This window comes from Anas acuta, chromosome 1 (genome assembly GCF_963932015.1).
Source record: "Anas acuta chromosome 1, bAnaAcu1.1, whole genome shotgun sequence".
Lineage (NCBI taxonomy): Eukaryota > Metazoa > Chordata > Aves > Anseriformes > Anatidae > Anas > Anas acuta.
In genome coordinates this window covers 131,663,131-131,683,011 of record NC_088979.1, presented here as the reverse complement: position 1 = coordinate 131,683,011, position 19,881 = coordinate 131,663,131, and the positions used below count along the sequence as shown (strand labels likewise).

Genomic DNA, 19,881 nt, shown 5'->3' with positions numbered 1-19,881 from the left:
AACTGAACTTAAAAAACAATTAAATAAAGTACATAAATTTGTGTTAGGGACCAGAGCTAGAGGGTTGGATCAACCAATCCACCCCTTTAAGCCTGGGGACTATGTATATATAAAGACTTTTTCAGGACAACCCCTAGAGGAAAATTGGAATGGACCGTATCAAGTGTTGCTGACAACTCACACTGCTATCAAGATTAGAGAACAAGCCGCTTGGATCCACTATTCCCAAGTGAAGAAGGCTCCAGGAGCTCCTTGGAAAGTAACACCAGGTGACGACGAACTGAAACTAAAGCTTAGTCGATCAAAATGAGGACATTAAGGTTGAGAGTATTTGGTAATATGGTTGGCAGAAGATTTGTTCAGAGAATTGTTTTGTTTTTATGGCTTATAGTTGTAATTGTGATTCAAGAAGGTGCCTCTGTGATAATAGAGAATGGTGGGTGGCCTTGGACTGAAGCCGTAACAACAGAGGATAAGAATCTTAATGGAAGGTTATCAGTCATGGTCATCTGGCGAACAAATGTTAACTATTTATATAAACCATCAGAATGGCGAAAATTAGGGGAAGGGTGGACACACCAAAGAACCATAGGAGATGAAATTAAAATAGGGTGTCAAATGTTTAATGGAACGACTGACGAGAAAGCAACGGGGATTCTGGTTAAACCGATTTCCAAAAATGGACAACAAGAGGGTTGTATTCGCCCAGGTAAATTGGATTGCTGGTATAATTTTATACTAACAGAGAATGTAGAAATCAGCTGTTTTTGGAATAATAATAATGGCCAACAGTCCAAAATCAATAATGGTGAGGGCCTCATGTTAAATTTTACAATATATGCGGCACTTCCTACAACAGTGAGACCCTCTACAACCCACGCCCCACCTCTAATCAAACTGGAACCCAAAATTTATGAAACTGGCCCGTATGTAGTAAGGAACACGGGCCAACAGCAATTGTTATTTAATCCAGAATGGTCACTCAAGCGTGTTGAGTTGCTAATACAAATCAACATCTCGGCAGTTCAACCAGCCTGTTCTCCTTTCTTAAGAACATCATTTGAAGACTGGACAATATGGTCACAGAAGCAAGTGCACTTCAGGGGCAGGACACGAAGAGACTTAACTGGAATGCTAGGAACAGGGTTAGGAATTTTAAATGGAATTGATTCAGAAATATTAATGAATAAGCTAGCCACAGCAACAAGTGATTTGACAAAATTAAAACAACCCTTACAATCATCCTTATTGGCATTGGGAACTAGCCAATGGCAAGTTTCAAAGGTGTTACCGAAATGGGAAAATGCAGAAGACCAAGACCACAAACTAATAATAGATGCACTTAGTATGATTCAAGATAATGTATCCTTAGCTCTTAGTTGTATGCAAGCACAGTTATGGTTGCAGGCAACGGCTGCCCTGATTATTAGGGAAGGAAGTGAAGGCATTTTTCCAGCTGAAATCCGAAAGGCAGTTTGGGACAATGCCAATGATTTTGAGAAGTTCCAGTCTTGGTGGACCCTGGTGAATTTTACTTATGATCCCGTTGTTAACATGGCTACTGCCTTCGTGCTTACTATACGTAATGCTACAGTTTATGTTATTCACCCGATCCTTGCACTAGGATTAAACCATGAGAAGACAGTGCTTTATCCTTCAGAGCATAGAACATGGGCACGAATGGAGAATGGAAAATGGCAGTCCGTAAATCTAGAATCATGTGTTACCCGGGAACAACAAGGATTTATTTGTGAAAGTAATACAATTGATGCTCAGGACGTATGTTTTTACACGGAGCAAGGTATCTGCCACTTTGAAATTCATCCAAATACTAGTCAAAAGACTGTGCTTGTATATGTTGGTAAAGGGTGCGTGTGTTTAAGAACTGCTTGTGATTTTGTAGAAATAGACAAGGAGAATATAACTCTCCATAGCAAAAATCATTCTAATTTTTGTATTTGTAACTTTGTTAGAATCGTCGGGTGTGATTTTCTATATTTGGCACCAGTGGTATCCCACCAGCTGATCAAGTCTAACAACACAATGTATCATAAGTTACTACCTACACCTATTGGGATGAACCTCACACTAGTAAAGCAACTAGTTAAACACCAAGACCTGATTAGAATTTTAAAAGGTATTCAGGAAAATGGAGAGAAGACTCTAATTACTGTCCATCATGATACAAAGGAAATAAGCAGAGTTTTGCAAAGAGTGAAACGAGACACAAGTCACAACTGGTGGGATACACTTTTTGGATGGTCGCCAACTGCAACTGGGATTTTGAACACACTGAGTCACCCAATTATTGTTTTATTGATATTAGTTGGTATAAGTTTAATATTGTCTTTTGTATTACTTGTTTGGAATTGGAAATTGTTACAACGAATGTCCATGTTAGCCTCCTTGACAAATGTGCATGGTAAGGTATTGAGGGGTACATATCATAAAGACTGGGAAGAAAATTTCCGTATTAAGTAAAAGAATTTACTAGATTTTCCAGAAAAGGGGGGAACGATATAGTATAAACTCACTTTAGGATAGAATAAAGCTTGTGGTTAAAAGTTAGCAAGGACAAAGTAAACAACATCTTGTTATCTGTAGACCTTTTGTTATGTTTAAGCATCTTGTTATTTGAAAACATCCCAGTATCTGTTAACCGTTAGTCAGGCTGAGACTTGAGATAACTTGAGTCAATTGTTTTGTCTTGTTAACTGAGACTTCCTGTTATCGGCCGACCCTCAGTTAAATTGAAAGCCAACTCAGCATTTTTACAGCTTGGAAAACAACTGATTAAGCAAAGGTGAAAAGTGCATTACGAGGAAGACGTACGGCCTTCCTCCCAACGACCACTGCCCACATCCTGAAGACCCCGGCCCACAATTCTTGGAAGGCTTTGCGCAAGCGCAAGGTCTGATAAGCTAATTAGCATACGAAGCGAGGGTGGGCGGGGTTAGGTAATGAATATGTATAGGTGCTAATTGAATATTCATTGTTTTGCTGTATAAATATGAGATAGTTTGTCACTTCGAACATGCACGATAGGCGGAAGGATCCCCCGTGCATCCAGCGCTGCAATAAAGAATATACCACTTAAAGAAATTTTGGCTTTGATCTTTAAATCACCACATGTCTTCATACCCTTACGTAGATATCTTTCTGCAACGGTGTGCAGAAAGTGAAATTGCTTTGAAATGAAGGGAAGGGAAAGAGGGAGGACAAAACACACAAAACATTTTTATTTTTTTCTTAAAATTTTCTTGTTAACAATACACCTATTAAGGATGTGTTAAAGTGCAGCTCATCCCTGCCATATGATATCTGATCTGATATCTGTGGCACATACCTTTGGGACATACTGGTTTTGGTTGCTGCAGTTACACTACAATGTGATACCTGAGAGGCTTATTTGTTGACTGCAGCTAATGCAGTAACATGCATTTTGTCACTCTTAGGGAGAATAAACTCATCCTGCCTGCTGCTTTATCTTCTCCATTGGCTGTCTGCATACAACTCATATTTAAGATATTTGTCTAATAACAAGCCATTGAAAGTTAATCTTTGTGATTTCATTGTTCTTTTATTACACTAGTCATGATGCATTTCTGAAGTTTTGGCAATATGCAAAGGGTAAAAAATCATCATCTATGTGCAGCCACATAAATGCAATACTGCACTGTGGTGTTCTTGAATCCTCCAAGCTCAGCAGAGCCCAGCTAGGTGGAATATTGTATATTGTCCAGGATCTCTGCTCTGCTGTTGCTGCTGCTTTTCATCATTCAAAAAAAAAAAAAAAAGGCCTGTTTCCCTGCAATAGTCTTGGTCTGTTCTGCCCGTTATGCTGAGTGAAATAAACCTCCTCTGGACTGAATGAGGATGAGAGCTCTGTGAATAAGGCTGATTAAAAGGGATTTCTTGTTAGAACCAAAGTGGCTGACTACCTTATGTCTCTGGGAGCTGTCTGGGCATGTGTATTTCCAGGTGAAATGCAAACTGAAACTGAGTCGCCATCACTCGTGATCTTTAAAAATCTCTGAACCTGTTACAAAACCAAGGGGTTTTAATCACTGTCCAAGTGGAATTTCAACTGGAAGTTTTTGCATTGCTACTGCTTTAACTTTCCTGACATTTCTACCAAGATGTTCATCAACCCCTGCCCTGAATTGTTTAGGAGCACAGCTGCTTTTCAACTTGTGGAGTTTCAGTGGTCAATAAAGAATCATAGAATATCCCAAGTTGGAAGGAACTTACAAGATCATCAAGTCCAACTCCTGGGTCCAATCAGGACCACACAAAAACCAAACCCTATGTCTAAGAGCATTGTGCAAGCATTTCTTGAATTCTGGCAGGCTCAGTGCCTTCACCACTTCTCTGGGGAGCCTATCCCAGTTCTCGACCACCCTCTTGGTGAAGAACCTTTTCCTAACACCCAGCCTGACCCTCCCCAGTCCCAGCTCCATGTCATTCCCTTCGTTCCTGTCGCTGTCCCCAGAGAGCAGAGCTCAGAACCTGCACCTCCGCTCCCCTCATGAGGGAGCTGCAGGCCACTATGAGGCCCCCCCTCAGTCTGCTCTGTTCTGGGCTGAACAAACCAAGGGACCTCAGATGCTCCTCTCATGTCTTGTCCTCTAGACCCTTTATCATCTTTGTGGCCATTGTTTGGACACTGCAATAATTTTGTCTTTCTTATACCATGGTGCCCCAAACTGCATGCAGTACTCAGGGTGAGGCTGCACCAGAGCAGAGCAGACTGATACTTCCCTTGACCGGCTAGCAATGCCATACCTAATGCACCCCAGGGTACAGTTGGCCCTTTAGACTTCCAGGGCATGCTGCTGGCTCATACTCAACTTGCTGTCAACCAAAACCCCCTGATCTCTGTAGAAGAATATCTAGAAATAGGTGTCTACTACCACTGTAAGCATTGTGGGGAATCTACCCTGGCCTTCAAATTCTGCTTCAGAAGAGTGTGGGACTCCCCGTATCACAGCTGCAAGCCACGTGTAAATGTTTTTGATACATCACGTTATCACAAATGGCACTGGGCACCAATATTCAGGCAACGTAACCTGTCCCAAGTGCATATGGTTGGGTATTTTGTTAAACATTTTTAGGTAACGCTGAAGTTAAGTGATCTACATTGTCTACTGTTCTTTGGAGGTATGCCAACCTCACTGCCTACATTTATGTCAAGTTTGAAAAGTGCTACTCTGGCCTACAGACTCATCTAGAGCAGCCAGGTAGCCAATGGACAGTGTTGCTTGTCCTCCAGGGTGGAACAAGTTAATCAAACAGTAAATAGTATAGTGATAAACATAAAAGGTTGCTTGCATTTGGATTTGTTATTCCAGGCCAAACCATAGAAACAGGCAATATATGTCTGCCTAATTTAGAAGTAGATAAACTCTGTTTATTTGGATAATGTGATGTAAGAGTAACACTAAGGGAGGAATAGGGACAGAAGGGACACTAAGGGACAGAATACACACATTCATCAGAATGATAACTGATTGTATGTCTAAATAACTAAAAACTACAGACATAAAATCACCAGTTAACCTTTGTAGGGTTATACCAAACCTGCCAGTTGTCTGTGTTTTTCTTTACAGCTAGCAGCATAAGGACACCTTTTAGCTGCTTGTTTATGCAGTACCAAAGGTATGAGGAGGGTTAGCGAAGGGGGATGCAGAACTTAATTTCCTTTACCAAAGGGTAATGTAGCACCTCTGGCTTCACTGGCCTGACTCTCCTAGTAGCAGGGCAAGAAGGCATACACCTTGCCTTTGCACCTTGGGACTTGGATTATTATTAATGTAGTTGGAAATCAGGAAGATGGCAATTGAAGTTTTTTTCAGGTATCCTGGAGTAACGTCCACAATTTATATTATATATGTGGGTTCACTTTTGTGAAGGGTTACAGTATCTCCTCGCTGTGAGGTTGTCATCAATCATCTTCCTTTAAATAAGACTTAGAAACGATGTACATGTATTTTGTGAGCTATTCAGCACAAGACTACGACCTAGTCTTAGAATTTAATATGGCTTAATCTTGCATGCAGTTTTGGAAGAATTTTATCCTTTTTTTTTTTTCTCTCTAGATGAAAGTGTTAATAGTTGAGGCTGTAGTCACCAACATTGCTATTGTGACTGATTCTCTTCAACTTTGATTGGATTTGTATGGCCAGATTTTCTTATCGCTACTATTTAAGTATTTGATCTAATGGTAAATCCATATTCAACTGACAATAAAATGTACTTGCTTATCCAGAAGCTTTACATCCATAGAAAGGAATGGTAATTTGCTAATTATTCTTATTTTTAACACTCTTTATGTGTTCAGCCATTTAATGATTTATTTTTTTTCCTTTTAATCTGTGCAATTAACTAGAATATAATAATAGGAGTAATCACTGTAGGAACACTTGGAGAACCAGGACAGAGCTGTGCAGGATAGTTATAAAGGAAAACACCTAAATCAGGAGTTACAAAGCAGTTGAAAGAAATGAAAGGTTTTGCAGGAAGCCCTCAGCAGCAGCAAGGGCTGCAACTACAACTTTTCAGGGAAACAGGAGGTGGGAAAAAGAGAAGAAAAACAGGAACCCCTCTACAATCACCTACCAGGTAACATTACAATGGGAGACTGCTGCCATATTGGAGCACTCTGGCTCTTAGATGGAGACAGAGAGGCAGAGGGTCTGGATGGGAAAAAAAAAAAAAGAAAAAAAAAAAGAGAGAGAGAGAAAAGGGGACATAGGACGAACACAGAAAGATCAGATTTTGCCAAGTTAGATTACCTAAAATGGATCCCCAAATCTTATTTGAAGAGCAGTAACCAAGATGTGTTATTAACCTTCCAACTGGCTGCAGCTATGTTCAACTGTGCAGCTAGGTTCATGGATTTGAAACCATTCTGCAGCATTTCTTGTCCAGGAAATGCTTTTGGCAGGTGTGTGGAGAAAAGTGATAGTAGCAAACTACAAATGACAGATTTCTTCCAGTCTGCTAAATGAGTGAGCTTTATTTCTTCTCACTTTTTACTTTCCAGGTAAAATTTAATCTTAGTCTGTCACTTGGTGCTTTTACTTAAAATGCCAGTCTCAGTCTAATTTTGCTCTGTCTCTTTCTGTGTAGAATTAAATTGTGCAGATTAGATCTATATTTAAATGGTTTACTGCAAATATAAGGAAGAGAGAACAGTTTTCAGAGTAATATCAAGTTGAGCCATAGGATAAAACATCCAGACTTTTACTATTTGAAGTGGCATATTAAGTAACAAAATGGGCCATTATATAGATTATTCTATTTCTCTTGTAACAAGTGTTGGAAGATCATGGCATGCCAGTGGATGATGGTCAGTTCAATCTACTAATGGAAAAGCTAGGGGTGCCAGATGGAGGGATGAGTTATCTGGATTTTGTTGCAACATTGGAAGGTAAAGTAACTTTAGTACCAATGCAGCATGAAAAAATCCTTTTGTGGAAGATACTGAACTTTTCTTTTTCAAGAAAATACTATTGTGAAATTAGGAAGAGATCAGTGGTATGATTTCTAGCACATAGATGAACTTTCTCTCTGTAGTTCTTTCACTTCTGATCCAGTTAAACTTCTGAGTAGCTGACCCAAGGCTGGAGGGAAACTGGAACATATGGGATGTGGGCTAAAGGTCCATAGAGAGGTGTGATGGAGATTACAGAGTGACTAAAAGATCGCAGAGTGACTGACCGGTCTCTCTGCCTTGAGTGTATTGTCACCCACATCATTTCTTACTCTTATTCAGTCTGGGGATTATGTTATATCCTAAATTGCAAGAAATGATTTTGTAGTAGTGGAGTCCAGAAACATTTTTTTTGTTCTGTATTAAAAAAAAAAAAAAAAAAAAAAAAAAAAAAAGTATTCATTTCAGGAATGAAAGATCTGTTAGTAAGCCATTAATGATAAGTTTTTTAGTGGTGCTATATACAACTGGAACTCTGTGGTGTGATCTGGTTCCTTTTTGGTTTATGGCTTTAATTTAAAGTAGTGCTTTTGAATGTTAAAGCTGTTAAGGGACTTTTCTGCTAGAGACTGCTGAAATGTGGTTATCTATAAATTAATTGATAGTTTTACTGGAGTAGCAAGAATCCCAGTGAGAGAGATCTAGGTTTACTGTTTTTATAGACATAGATGAATTGTTCACCCATATTATGAAGATGTGGTGTCCATTATTGATTTGCTGTTGCTGAGGAATGCAGGCCAGAGGAATATATTCATAATTTTTTCATCTCAGCTATTTGCTTTACTCCATCAGTAATTTCACTGATTTTAAGGCACTGTGAGTAAATGTCTTGATTTCTGACTCTTAAAAACAAATATGATGGAATCTGAATTCATTTTCTTAGGATGGGACCCTGGGTGAAGTGTAAAGCCAGTATTTTTTTTTTTTTTTTTTGTATATCTTTTTCTATGTATCTTCTTCTATATCGTGTCCAAAGAAGAACAACAAAGCTGATGAAAGGTCTAGAAAAAAAGTCTTATGAGAAGTGGCTGAGGGAGCTGGGGTTGTTTAGCTTGGACAAAAGAAGGCTCAGGGGAGACCTTACTGTACTTTACAATTACCTTAAAGGAGGTTGAGTAAGGTGGGAACTGGGCTCTTCTCCCAAGCACCAAGCAATAAGATGAGGGGAAATGGCCTCAAGTTGCACCAGCGGAGGTTTAGGTTGGATATTAGGAGAAATTTCTTTACTGAAAGGGTTGTGTGGCATTATTATGCCTCTGTTATTTTTGTCAGAGGTGTGGTTTTACTTTTTTCCACACTGCTACTATTATTTTCTGCTGTCATTATTTCTTTTTTAGATCTAAGACAAGGGGGAGAGCTGACTTGTGGCTGGCTGACATAATATTCAGACTTTGTTTCATTCAGACCTTGAAGTTTAGAAGTTTGTGATTACAGCTGGCTAAACATCTGTCCATCAATATAACATGCTTTCATCCAGTAGCATAATAAATGACATTTGAAGCAGGTTAGTCTGGGTGAAAGTGAGTGTGCCAGCTTTTTGATTTAAGTCAAGAATCAACAGTATTTCTCCTATTTTTAAAGCTTTTGTTTATCAATTTTGAGAATCACAGATTTTCTTTCAGGATGTTACTTTATCTCATGGTTGTAAGAGGAAGTGTTTGATATAAAGTAAGTCTCAAATGTCAGAAGGGAAAGAAAAAGAAGCCCTAACTTCTATTTTTGTATAATTTATTAAGGTAGGGAGAAGTCTGACCCCTTTGTCTATAGTTGTATTGCTGGTAAAGAGTCCTAGTTTTCTTCTGATAAGCTTTAGTAGGAAGGTAAAATGAGTAGAAATTTTGACTAGAATTCAATACAGACTGGAACTGAAAAAAAAGGAGGGATAATGCATGTGTCTGTATGGATGAGTACAGTTTACAGAATCAGATTGGGAGAAAGAAAAATATGATGCAATGAATACAATTTAGTGATTGTCGTGGTTTAACCCAGCCGGCAGCTAAACACCACGCAGCCGTTCGCTCACCCTCCCCCCTCCCTCTCTGGGACGGGGGAGAGAAACGGAAAGTGAAGCCCGTGAGTTGAGATAAAGACAGTTTAATAAGACAGGAAAATAATAATAACAAAAATAATAATAACAATAATAATAATAATGATACAATAGCGATAATATGAAAGTAATAATAGTATGTACAAACAAGTGATGCACAATGCAATTGCTCACCACTCGCTGACCGATGCCCAGCCTAACCCCGAGCAGTCCGGCCCCCTCCCCCCAGCTAGCCACCCCTATATATTGTTTAGCATGACGTCAGATGGTATGGAATACCCCTTTGGCTAGTTTGGGTCACCTGTCCTGGGTCTGTCCCCTCCCAGCTCTTACTGCACCCCCAGCCTGCTCATTGGCAGGACAGAGCAAAAGGCTGAAATGTCCTTGGCTTAGTATAAGCACTGCTCTGCAACAATTAAAGCATTGGGGTGTTATCAGCACTCTTCTCATCCTAAGCCAAAACACAGCATTCCACCAGCTACTAGGAAGAAAATTAATTCTGTTCTAACTGAAACCAGGACAAAGTATCATCAAAGTAGCTATAGAGGTGTTTTTTTTTTTTTTTTTTTTTTTTTGTGTGTGGAGGAGTATGTAAATAATATAAAAAGAAAGGAAACATTCCTTGAAGACAGACCAATATTTTAAATTTTTTCTTTTCAGTGTGGAGGAAGGTGTACAGAAATGTCAGTGCATACGTTTTTTGTAAGTTTTTCCTGTTTTAAAATCTGATGTGAATTACTTTCAAGTTATAATAGAGCATACTAGAAATTTGGTAAACATATGAAGGAAGACATACCTACAAGCTGGTGGCAATATTTAATCAATGGGAAGACATATGGGGGTTGCTTTTTTTTTTTTTTTTCCTTTCTCATCCAAAGGTTTCTGGGAGGCTACATGCTGTGCAGTGTAATCTTGTTGTAGCTTCAGCTATGTAAACCATTTTGCTGCATAGGGATGGCTCACCTGGTTAGGTTTTAGGAGTTGCTGTCTTTCTTGATGAACTGTTTTCTCTATAAACTTAAGGAAAGAGATAGTGTAAAGAAACACCATTTCAACAAAGCAAATATGCCAATGAACACTGTGCATATCCATGTGAGACAGGACACTGGGATGTAGTGTGGAGGTTTCATAGCGAAGAGCTCATTCACAGAAAATCTTCTCCTTTTGTCCAGCAACATTTATGCTTTTGCTGTATATCCCCTGTATGACCCATATTGAGATGGGGAAGATGCTAAAACTTATCCGAATTAGTATTTAGCTACATATATGGTAAAATATCCTAATTATCGGGGATGTGGATGAGAACCTAAAAACATCCTAATTATAGGGATGTAGATGAGAACTGTATGAGAAACAGATGTAAAAAAGAAGATATCGCTCAAGGCCAATGGATGAGAGGACGAACAACTCATTAGGGAAAGATGAACAACTTGTTGGCAGGAAAAAAGGCCAACAAAACAAAAAACTTCTAAATATTGTCCAACAGCAGGTCAAAGTCCAGAAAGATAAAAAGTTTAACCTCCTCTTCCTCATTGCCTTCATCCTGAAAGACCCCTGCCCACAACCACCAGGCTGCACTGCACAGGTGCAACCAGAAGGAGCTAAGGGTGGGGAGTATAGAAATGAGTACTTGGAAGAGGTCCTCCTTTTCAGGGAAATTAATGAATATGTATTAGAGCTCATGTAATATGTAACAGTACTCGTGTATAAAGTTGTGAGAGACGACCAGGCAGGCGCGCACCTTTTTGAGGGAAGCTATTCCCAGTGCGCCCGGTGCACCACAATAAAGTATACCTACTTTACAACCCTATGGTTGTGGAGTCTTTTCCACGCGTCAATATGTTGTAGAAAAATTATAAAATGCTCAAGAGATGTCAAAATATGTTATTTAATCTCTTCCCCAAAACCATGGTGAAATGGTTTCCTGAAGTACCACTGTACAATATGCAGAAGGAATCAGAAAGATCTGGAACAGTGACCAAAGTAGCTTTTCTGTGGCCTAAAAATACCTTAGCCCTTCAGGACTGGAAGTACACATGTGCCCTGCTGGGAAGCTGGATGTCTCCTATTCCTGATCCTGCTGGGTTGTGCAATATTAAAATGCACAAATTAGAATTGTGAAAATATGAAGCTGCCATTTGTGCAGGACTAAATCTTGCTGGAAATGAACATCAAGCGAAATAGTCTGAGATAAGATACTCTGTCTGAACTGGAAAGTAAGGATCGTTTTGATGTCAGGTCTCCTGAAATAGTTTACATTGATTCAAAACAGAGGAGGGGTTAGCTGTGATAGAAATGCTCCAGGGGAGATGATCTAGCATGCAGTAGTTGTACTACACAATCAAAGACAAGTCTAATTAATTTTTGTGACATTGTCTGTAGCAGCTGCAGACGATGAGTTCCCTCATACAACAACAAATCATGGGTTTTATGGTATTCCTCTTCTCCTCCCCCAGTCTGATACCTTCCTTCCTCAAAAGAGCCAGACTCTTCCAGAGAAGGCTAAAGGAAAAGCAAAAAGACCTTGTCTCATCTGTGCTTTCTTCCACTGAGATTATCCACTATGACCTTTCTTCACCTTGTACTGGGAAAACTGTAGCAGCTGAGGCAGTTACTGTAAATTGGCTGGACACCCCTAGTATTGTATACAGTTACTGTAAGTCATCATGTTTGGGCTCTAAAGAAGAGTTTCTTGTTTTACTTTTTGTATACTACAATGCTATTTATCAGATATGTTTAATATCATCTTTTCAAAATTTGTCACTCTGATTTCTCTATTCCAGATGCTGGATTGAATGGGCCAGGAGCTACATTATGTAACAGCCTAAAACAAAGAGTAAATAATGTTAAATATTGCTACATGACTGCTGAAGAATGTCTTAGCTTAATGATAAGCTGATGGAAGTCTATGGGGTGAATACATCAAGACATGTGTTGCTTTGGGTAGTGAAGCTGGTTATTTGTGATACAAACATTTGTTCTAAAAGTTGGTTTGGAGGAGCTGTCAGAAAAGTGACTTGAAACTGTATTAGATTTCATGTCTTTTGTGTTGTCAGAAATTTCCATTTCAAATACATTCAGCTTTCAAGGCAAAAACTTTTTTCCACCCAATTGTCTACTCTGCAGACTTTGCCAGGAAAATAAAATCCAAGTTACGTTTTCCATTTTCCATCCATTTGTGAGCATAGCTATTAAAGATTCTGCAATTAGAAGAGAATAATTCCATGCTACTCATTCATGGAACAGTCCATTCATGACAGTGATCTTTAAAGAAGAGATTCTTAGTCCCTAAAGTTTGCAACATGGTGTTTTTAACCAACAGTTGTTTTCCATTTTTTTCTGTGTTTGCTTATTATTTTCTGTAACTACCATCAGAATGTACACCTTGAAATCCTACCATGGATATGCACAGCATACAAAAGAGCACATTTTACGAAAGGAGAGATGCTGCAGTCATTAGCCTTTTGCTCAGTTCATTCTGTCCCTGTTCCCTAGGAGAACTGGAAAGATCAGCAGTCCTCTGGGGGACTTGTGGGGTCCTCTGTTCAAACACCCCTAAAAAAGTTGATCATATTGACAGGTATCACTTCAGATTTCTGTAGATCTGCACCATTTGAAAAGTTTTGGAGCATTTTACGCCTATTTCAATGGGAGAACGTGTTCAGCTAGTAGATTAATTGCTATAAAGTCTCTCTTCATAACAGGTTTTCTAAGGGTGTGCAAGATGATGGGTAAAGATGAGTCACCTCAGTATGGTACTGATGGAAAGTGGAGGCTACTTTGTAAATTTTGGGGGCATGGCTTTTTGATGCTCACTGCTTTTGCTCAGTTCTGTACATGCTTAAAATGAAAGCAATAGGACTACACTTTATTGCAGACTAACCGAAGTGTTAAGTAAGGCAGTATAATTGGTGTTTTGTATTCTTAAACTGCATTAAAATAATTGTCTGTTGCCAAAACAAGTCTAGAGCAGTATTTTTTATGTTTTAAAATATGATGTAGTTGACATATTGAATATATTTAGTTAAATATTTCTTGTTAGGACACCTATTCTGCCTTCCATGAATCAGACAGTAACCATGATGGTATCATCAACATGCCTGACTTTCAGCAGTTCTTTGACAGCTTTCTGTGTGGTCTTAGAGATGAGAAGTTCTTGCGCCTACTTAGTTTCTTGGGAATGAACCTGACCACCATGTTAAATTAACACGAATTCTGTCAGCTGTTCCAGACCAAGGAAACTGAGGATGTACACCCTTCGCTGGTGCCATCTCACAAGTAAGAAATAAAAAGTTGACTTGTACCTACAATAATCTGATGTGTTTACAGAAATTAATATGCTGTGTGAAAATTGGTATTAGGTACTATTGAAGGAAAATATATTTTAATATTTCCTTATCAAGCTGAAGTTGGGTAGCTTTATAAAGTGCTCAATGATTATAGGACACATATCAGTTGTTAAATCGACCTCTAAGTTAAAATCGTGGAATTCCCCTGGGGACTGTTTAAATACATGATGTTAAATATATATACTGATAACCATATTGGAGTCTTAGAGCTGAGCTAACCTCTGAGCTAGACAACTGGGCTGTATCTCACAAGCATGCAGAAATAGGGACATGGTTTGGGAATCAGAAATCATTTCTGTCTAATCTCATTCAGACTAATCTCATTGTCAACAGCTGTAGGCCCTCCACTCCAAACCTTCATGCCACTAGGGAACTGGGTGTAGACCAGATCAGGTGCAGAGAAATGCTGAGGTGCTGCAGAGTGGGTGGAGGATAAGGAGAGTATTGCAGCAGCCCCCTTTACTATGTGAAGTGAAGCTGCCTAAAATGTCTGAGATTTTAAAGTTTGAAATAATGCAGAAATTATGAAATAATGAATATCATTTAGGTACTAAAAATCATTCTAAAAACTCAGTGTGAAACTGTTTAACTATACATATAGAGAGAAATTCATAAAAAATAACGACAAGGTACAGTAGTACAGCAGGACCGAAAAACCTTCTGATCAGCATCTCATCTCTGTTGTGACAATGGTGATATACACACATAGGCTTATTTCCCAGTTTTTTTATTTGTCTATTACAGCATTACTGTTGGTTCTGTTAGTAATATTTATCTGCTTGGTTTGCTTTTCTTTTTTTCTGAATTGGACAACTGAGTGAATCAAGGACATCAGTCTAAACCAAGAAAGGAAACTGGTGGTGACTGGGTTTTGCAAACAGTAGGAGTCTGAGACCAATTAATGTTTCGCTGTCATTTCTGTTTCAGCTTGGACTTAGCTAGGCGTTGAAACAGTTTGGATTTAGCTCCAGGTTTTTTGCTTTTCAAATAGTTACTGTTTTAGAAGTCAGTAATGAAAATATGGTGTTCGAAAGCCTTCAGAACACTCTTCTGTTTCCCAGCCAAGTTTTTAGACCATTTCTGTTGGTGAATAGTTTAGATTTATGGAATCTTCTCTCAAGTGGTGGGAGTGGGGAAAAAATCAACAGGTTTCCAGGCACCTAAAATAGATTATTGTGGCAATCTTTTGTCTAAATCTAGATGGAACCCTCAGCAAAGGCTGAAGCCCTGAGCTCTGGCAGCTCGGAAGGACCTAAGTTCACAATGTAGCAGTTTTCCAGGACCTGGTTGTGTTTCTGCACATGCTATAGGTGGTACAAGAACACAGCAGGCAGTCCAGATGTGGTTACTGCATCTTGCCTCTTCTGTAGACTTGGTATTCTTCTGTCACTTGTTTGCGAGCATATTGAGTGCAGCAGAACCAGGCTCTGAAGCCTTGTGTCTGCAGTATTTGTTTATAAAGCAATAGACAGTGAAGAAACTGGTGCTAGAACATAGTCTGTTAAGAGAAATGAACAGGCTTTCCTCAGATTTGTAATTGGAACTGCTTTGAAAGGCTGAAGAGAAGTGGTCACCAGAAGAAGGAATCTTCTTATGTGGAGGAAGGTGTTCAGTTTTGAAGAACAGTGAGACATAACATTCCCTCAATTCTCAGTAAGATGTGTCCTTGCACAGCGTGTGAATTTAGTCACCTTTCTGTGCAGTGTGACAGCTGTGCCAGATGCTGATCTGAGGTACCCATGATCTGAGGTACCCCTGCCTGCCAGGACTGCACCAGGTCCCAGAAGTTAGACACTTGTAGTAGTGATTGAATTTGTTTGCAAGTGTGGGTCTTACTCCTTAAACTTACTAGCCATGCCTTCGTGGTTCACAAAGACCATTTTTTACATCAAAGTTATTGATGTAAATCAAGGATAATCTTCCTGGAGTCACTCCTGGATTTAATTTTTTCAGAGGTAATTAACATCTCCTTCTACGCGTACAGATGATCCACACGGGCTCTAACCTGCACTAAACTGCAGCTAGAGAAATAAGGCAGTATTTGAAGAATTAAGTTTGCACAGATGTGAAGTAACAGTTCTTAATGGGTATCTTAGAAACTATGAAACAAAACTACAACTACCATAAAGAACAACAAAGGCAAAGGAAACTTGTAGAGATTAAAGATCCCATTAAAGTAAAACATAGTTGTTATTTATTTATTTATTTTCTGAGGGGGAAGGAAGAAAAAAAAAAAAAATAATAACAGATGCAGAGCTAGCTTGTGATCAGGCTCATTACTACCTTGTTATCAAAGCAAGAACCAGATGGCATGACCTAGCAAGGGTAAGAAGAATGTTTTCTTTAAATATATAAGCAGCACTAATAGATTTCAGAACATTATTCAATGTTGATCTTCAGAGTCTATAAATATGCAAAAAGACCCATGCAAAACAGCTCATTAATGATAAAAACTTACTGTGTGAGTTAAGAAAAAAACAATTTGAATAATGCTCAATTTTTGTAATGCTAATTATATAGTAGATGTTATTACAGTTATTTCTGAAACTAACTTCATGTTTTACTATTGTTGGTTTTATTTAATGTTTCTGTTATAAGAGTAGTTACGGGATTCATCCGAGGCCCATTCGATTACGTGCTGTACACAAACACGTACCTATTGCTTTGCTGACTCCAAGTGTTGCCCTGCACACAGAAGCATTGATTTGGGGCATTTACACCATCCAAAAAAACTCTCACAAAACTGTCCTATATTTTTTTTTCAGCATTTTTTAAAATTTGTTGCGTAGTTGCAATATAAGGACAATAGAATAGCACAAGGACAAATTAATATATTTTTTTTCATGAAATGTTTGCATAAATTGGACAATTGTACTGGTAGTCTCAGATTGTAAAATGAATGATTTTTAAAAAAGGCAAAATCTCATTCATATTAGGTATAGAAGAAGTTGGCAAAGAAATCTGCATCTCTACCATTTTCCAATGCCTTCATCTTCCACTGGCATACCTCAGCAATGGGTGTACCCACAGCTGGAAGCATAATTCTTATGCTCATATCCTTGTATCTGCCATCAATAAGAAATTTAGAGATTACATCACCTTGATTTAATCTGGTTGACCTATGATGTCAATCCTGATTCAAGCTTGTGAGAGTTGCACATCCATCAAGTAGGAAATAGTAAAAAAACAATTTGGTGGTGGCAGACATTTTAAATTAAAAAAGGAAAAAAAAAAAAAAGAAAAAGGAAAGAAAATCGGACGTGCTATTGCATTATTATTTTATATTTCTTTCTCAATTCCCATTATTCATTAAGCTTATAGAGAGATCAAACATACAGTTGAACTTGTTGGTTCTTGTTAGTGATGATTTCTTCTACATTCCAGAATTTTCAGGAATTTGACAGTAAGGGAAATGTCATTATACAGCCAGGGGACTTGAAAAAAGTCTTGTTCAGATTTGGCATTCCAGTCACTCCGGAAGACTTTAAGAAGCTTTGGGCAAGGTATGACAACTCTAAATAATTAGCTCTTTCAATAATGTATCTTTTATAGAATTACAAAGCCTTTGGTAGTGCAGCAAATGACAATAGATTATGCTGCACAAGAAATCTTTTATTTTGTTATGATCGTGACCTTAGATCATGACACTGTGTTACAGGAGGCTACATCTTTTAACACTGAGCTTAAGAATACAGTTAGGTACATTAGTTTCCCATGAATTCAAGGACAGGATTTTCTCTCGATTTCAGTATTACTGGTCTATTTGCTCTTTCAATGGCACTTTCAATGGCACTAGGTCACCAGCTACATTAACTTCCTTTTCATCAATTCTGTTTTATACACACAAAATGCTTGCCTTGGTTTGTGATGCATGAAAGTCAGTTCCAAGTGTCTCAGGTTGGCTTGGAAATACACAGAAAATTTCCATCTAGGAGGTCCATACAGTCTGTACCTGTCTGAAGTCAGTGCTACCAGCCTTTCATTCTCAGAGCACTAAGTTTGCTTACAATATTTTCTACCTAAAGAAAAGTGATTTTAACAAAAGAAAAATGCCACATACCAAATACATAACAAAAGAGAGTAAGGTAACTTCATGCTGTGTAAAAATGACAAATAATATCATTAAATGTTTTTATAGACAACTAATTTGTTGTTAAGTGGGTAAAAATACTTGTCTGCCTTCAACAAAGAGTAGCTGTTCTATAGACTGTGTTTGAAATGGCATAGGTATTAGCTGTATGTGACATTATATAAACACCTGCCTTCATTACAGATCTATTAAAAAAAAAAAAAGTCACTCCATCTTACTGTATAGAACCTGAGTGTATTGGCTCTTGGTTTCAAACTGCATTAAATATGTTTTTTTCCTTAGTACTGATTCATCTCTGAATTATTTTCTACTCCATTAGATTTTACTTTCCATTCCTATTCCTTATGGATGCCATGGCACATTGAAGAGTATCCTTTTCATGTAGTTACCTGCTGCACAACTTCACTCCCATCAGCCACTCCTTTTATACAATAGCTAAAATCTCTTACTTATATCAGTAACTTGAATAAAGGAATTACAGTGAAGCTGAGGCTAAATTAGGCATTACCATGCATTGGAGCACTAGCAGGGGCAGAAACTGCAGCGGAAAAAAACTATGGAAAGGTTTATACCTAAGACAACATGAAGAGTGTTTATGAGGCTAAATCCATATTTCTGAAGGATGATTACAGTTCTGAACATCTCAGATATGCATGACCTGTTTGAGATATTTGGGGATGAATTTTCAGGAGTCCAGTTCTCCATGTCTCAAGTCAGACACTGAAATGCAGTAGTTTTGAGAGCTGGAAAATACTCCTGACAATTTGGTGCTCAGGATAGTGTATTCTGTGATTACAAAGCAAAGCCCTATCTTTTGAATTTCATATAAAGTCACTTACTCTCCATGTGGTATGGCACCTCTGCAAGGAAGGGAAGTCAGTGAGATTTGAGCTATTAAGTCACTTAAGATCATCTATAATGCCTTTTTTATGAGGAACACGTGATTATTTAAAAATAGCATTTCTTTTTCTAGGTATGATACAGATGCAAAAGGATATCTTACTCATCAAAAATTTTTACAGAAACTGGGGATAGAATTTGCACCTGCCGACACAGGGCTCAGCAGACACAGCACAGAGGACATCTATACATGTTTAAAAGCAAACTATAATAATTAATAAAAGAAGCATTCAAAGCTGGAAGAGCAGCAGCAACAGCACACTAAAGATCTGCATGTAAGAAAAATTAAAAAATAGATCATGTAAGTTGATCTTATGAGCTTAGCATGTAACTGCCTATGTTTGTGTTTAGCTTGTTAAGATGATACTGATACTGTGTATAATACAAATGTAATTTTCCAAATAGTCTCTGAAAAGGAGTTTCTGAGGGTACTGGACCAGGCTTATACATAGCGCTATTCCCTGGATTTGCTAGAGATAAGCCTACCCCAGTGTGCATCATCAGACTTTTTTTAACATATTCTCCATGGATGTATATTACTTATTTTACAGAATTCATGGCAGGAGCTATACTGACAAATCAGAGTGTCCAGAAACATTCTCAGACACAATCATCTTTGCTGATAACCCGCCAAAACAATCCTTGTCATACTTTGGCCTATGTCAACTACGATTCTCTCTGATCTCTCCCAGCACAGTTTGGGAACAAGAATGCCCCAAGGGCTGTTTCCAATAGCTAGTTTGCAGGCAACTGATCTCTTTTTGTGTCTGAGAAGTTTCACTAAGCAGAGACGTGCCTCTGTGTCCAGAGCACTTCCTGGCCTGTTTATTGGTATAGTTTCAGCTTGTAGTTACAGTCTGAACACTGCTGTTAGATCAGGTTGAAGGGAAAGAGCAAGTGCAGATTTGTCACCCTACAGGTCTCTTCTCAGACTGCTCCAGGCAACATCGACTTAGACCTAAGGGATCACCATCAACAGGTGCTTTTCTTTTAGCAGGAA

At 38.5% G+C, this 19,881-nt stretch overlaps 2 protein-coding genes across 2 annotated transcripts in view; both read left to right on the top strand.

Moving 5' to 3' along the window:
• The first annotated feature begins 206 nt into the window (after positions 1 to 206).
• Positions 207 to 3,102, top strand: LOC137842692 (uncharacterized). Its single transcript, XM_068657013.1, has one exon. It carries the CDS (start codon positions 307 to 309, stop codon positions 2,479 to 2,481), a length of 2,175 nt encoding a protein of 724 aa, XP_068513114.1. The 5' UTR covers positions 207 to 306; the 3' UTR covers positions 2,482 to 3,102.
• Positions 3,103 to 4,829: 1,727 nt separating this feature from the next.
• The window catches only part of EFCAB6 (EF-hand calcium binding domain 6), a 55,880-nt gene continuing 40,828 nt past the window's right edge, over positions 4,830 to 19,881 (top strand). Inside the window, 5 exon segments of the mRNA XM_068692598.1 lie at positions 4,830 to 4,917; positions 7,319 to 7,432; positions 16,113 to 16,216; positions 17,276 to 17,394; positions 18,955 to 19,038. Of these exon segments, the coding sequence (XP_068548699.1) occupies positions 4,830 to 4,917; positions 7,319 to 7,432; positions 16,113 to 16,216; positions 17,276 to 17,394; positions 18,955 to 19,038 (509 nt within the window).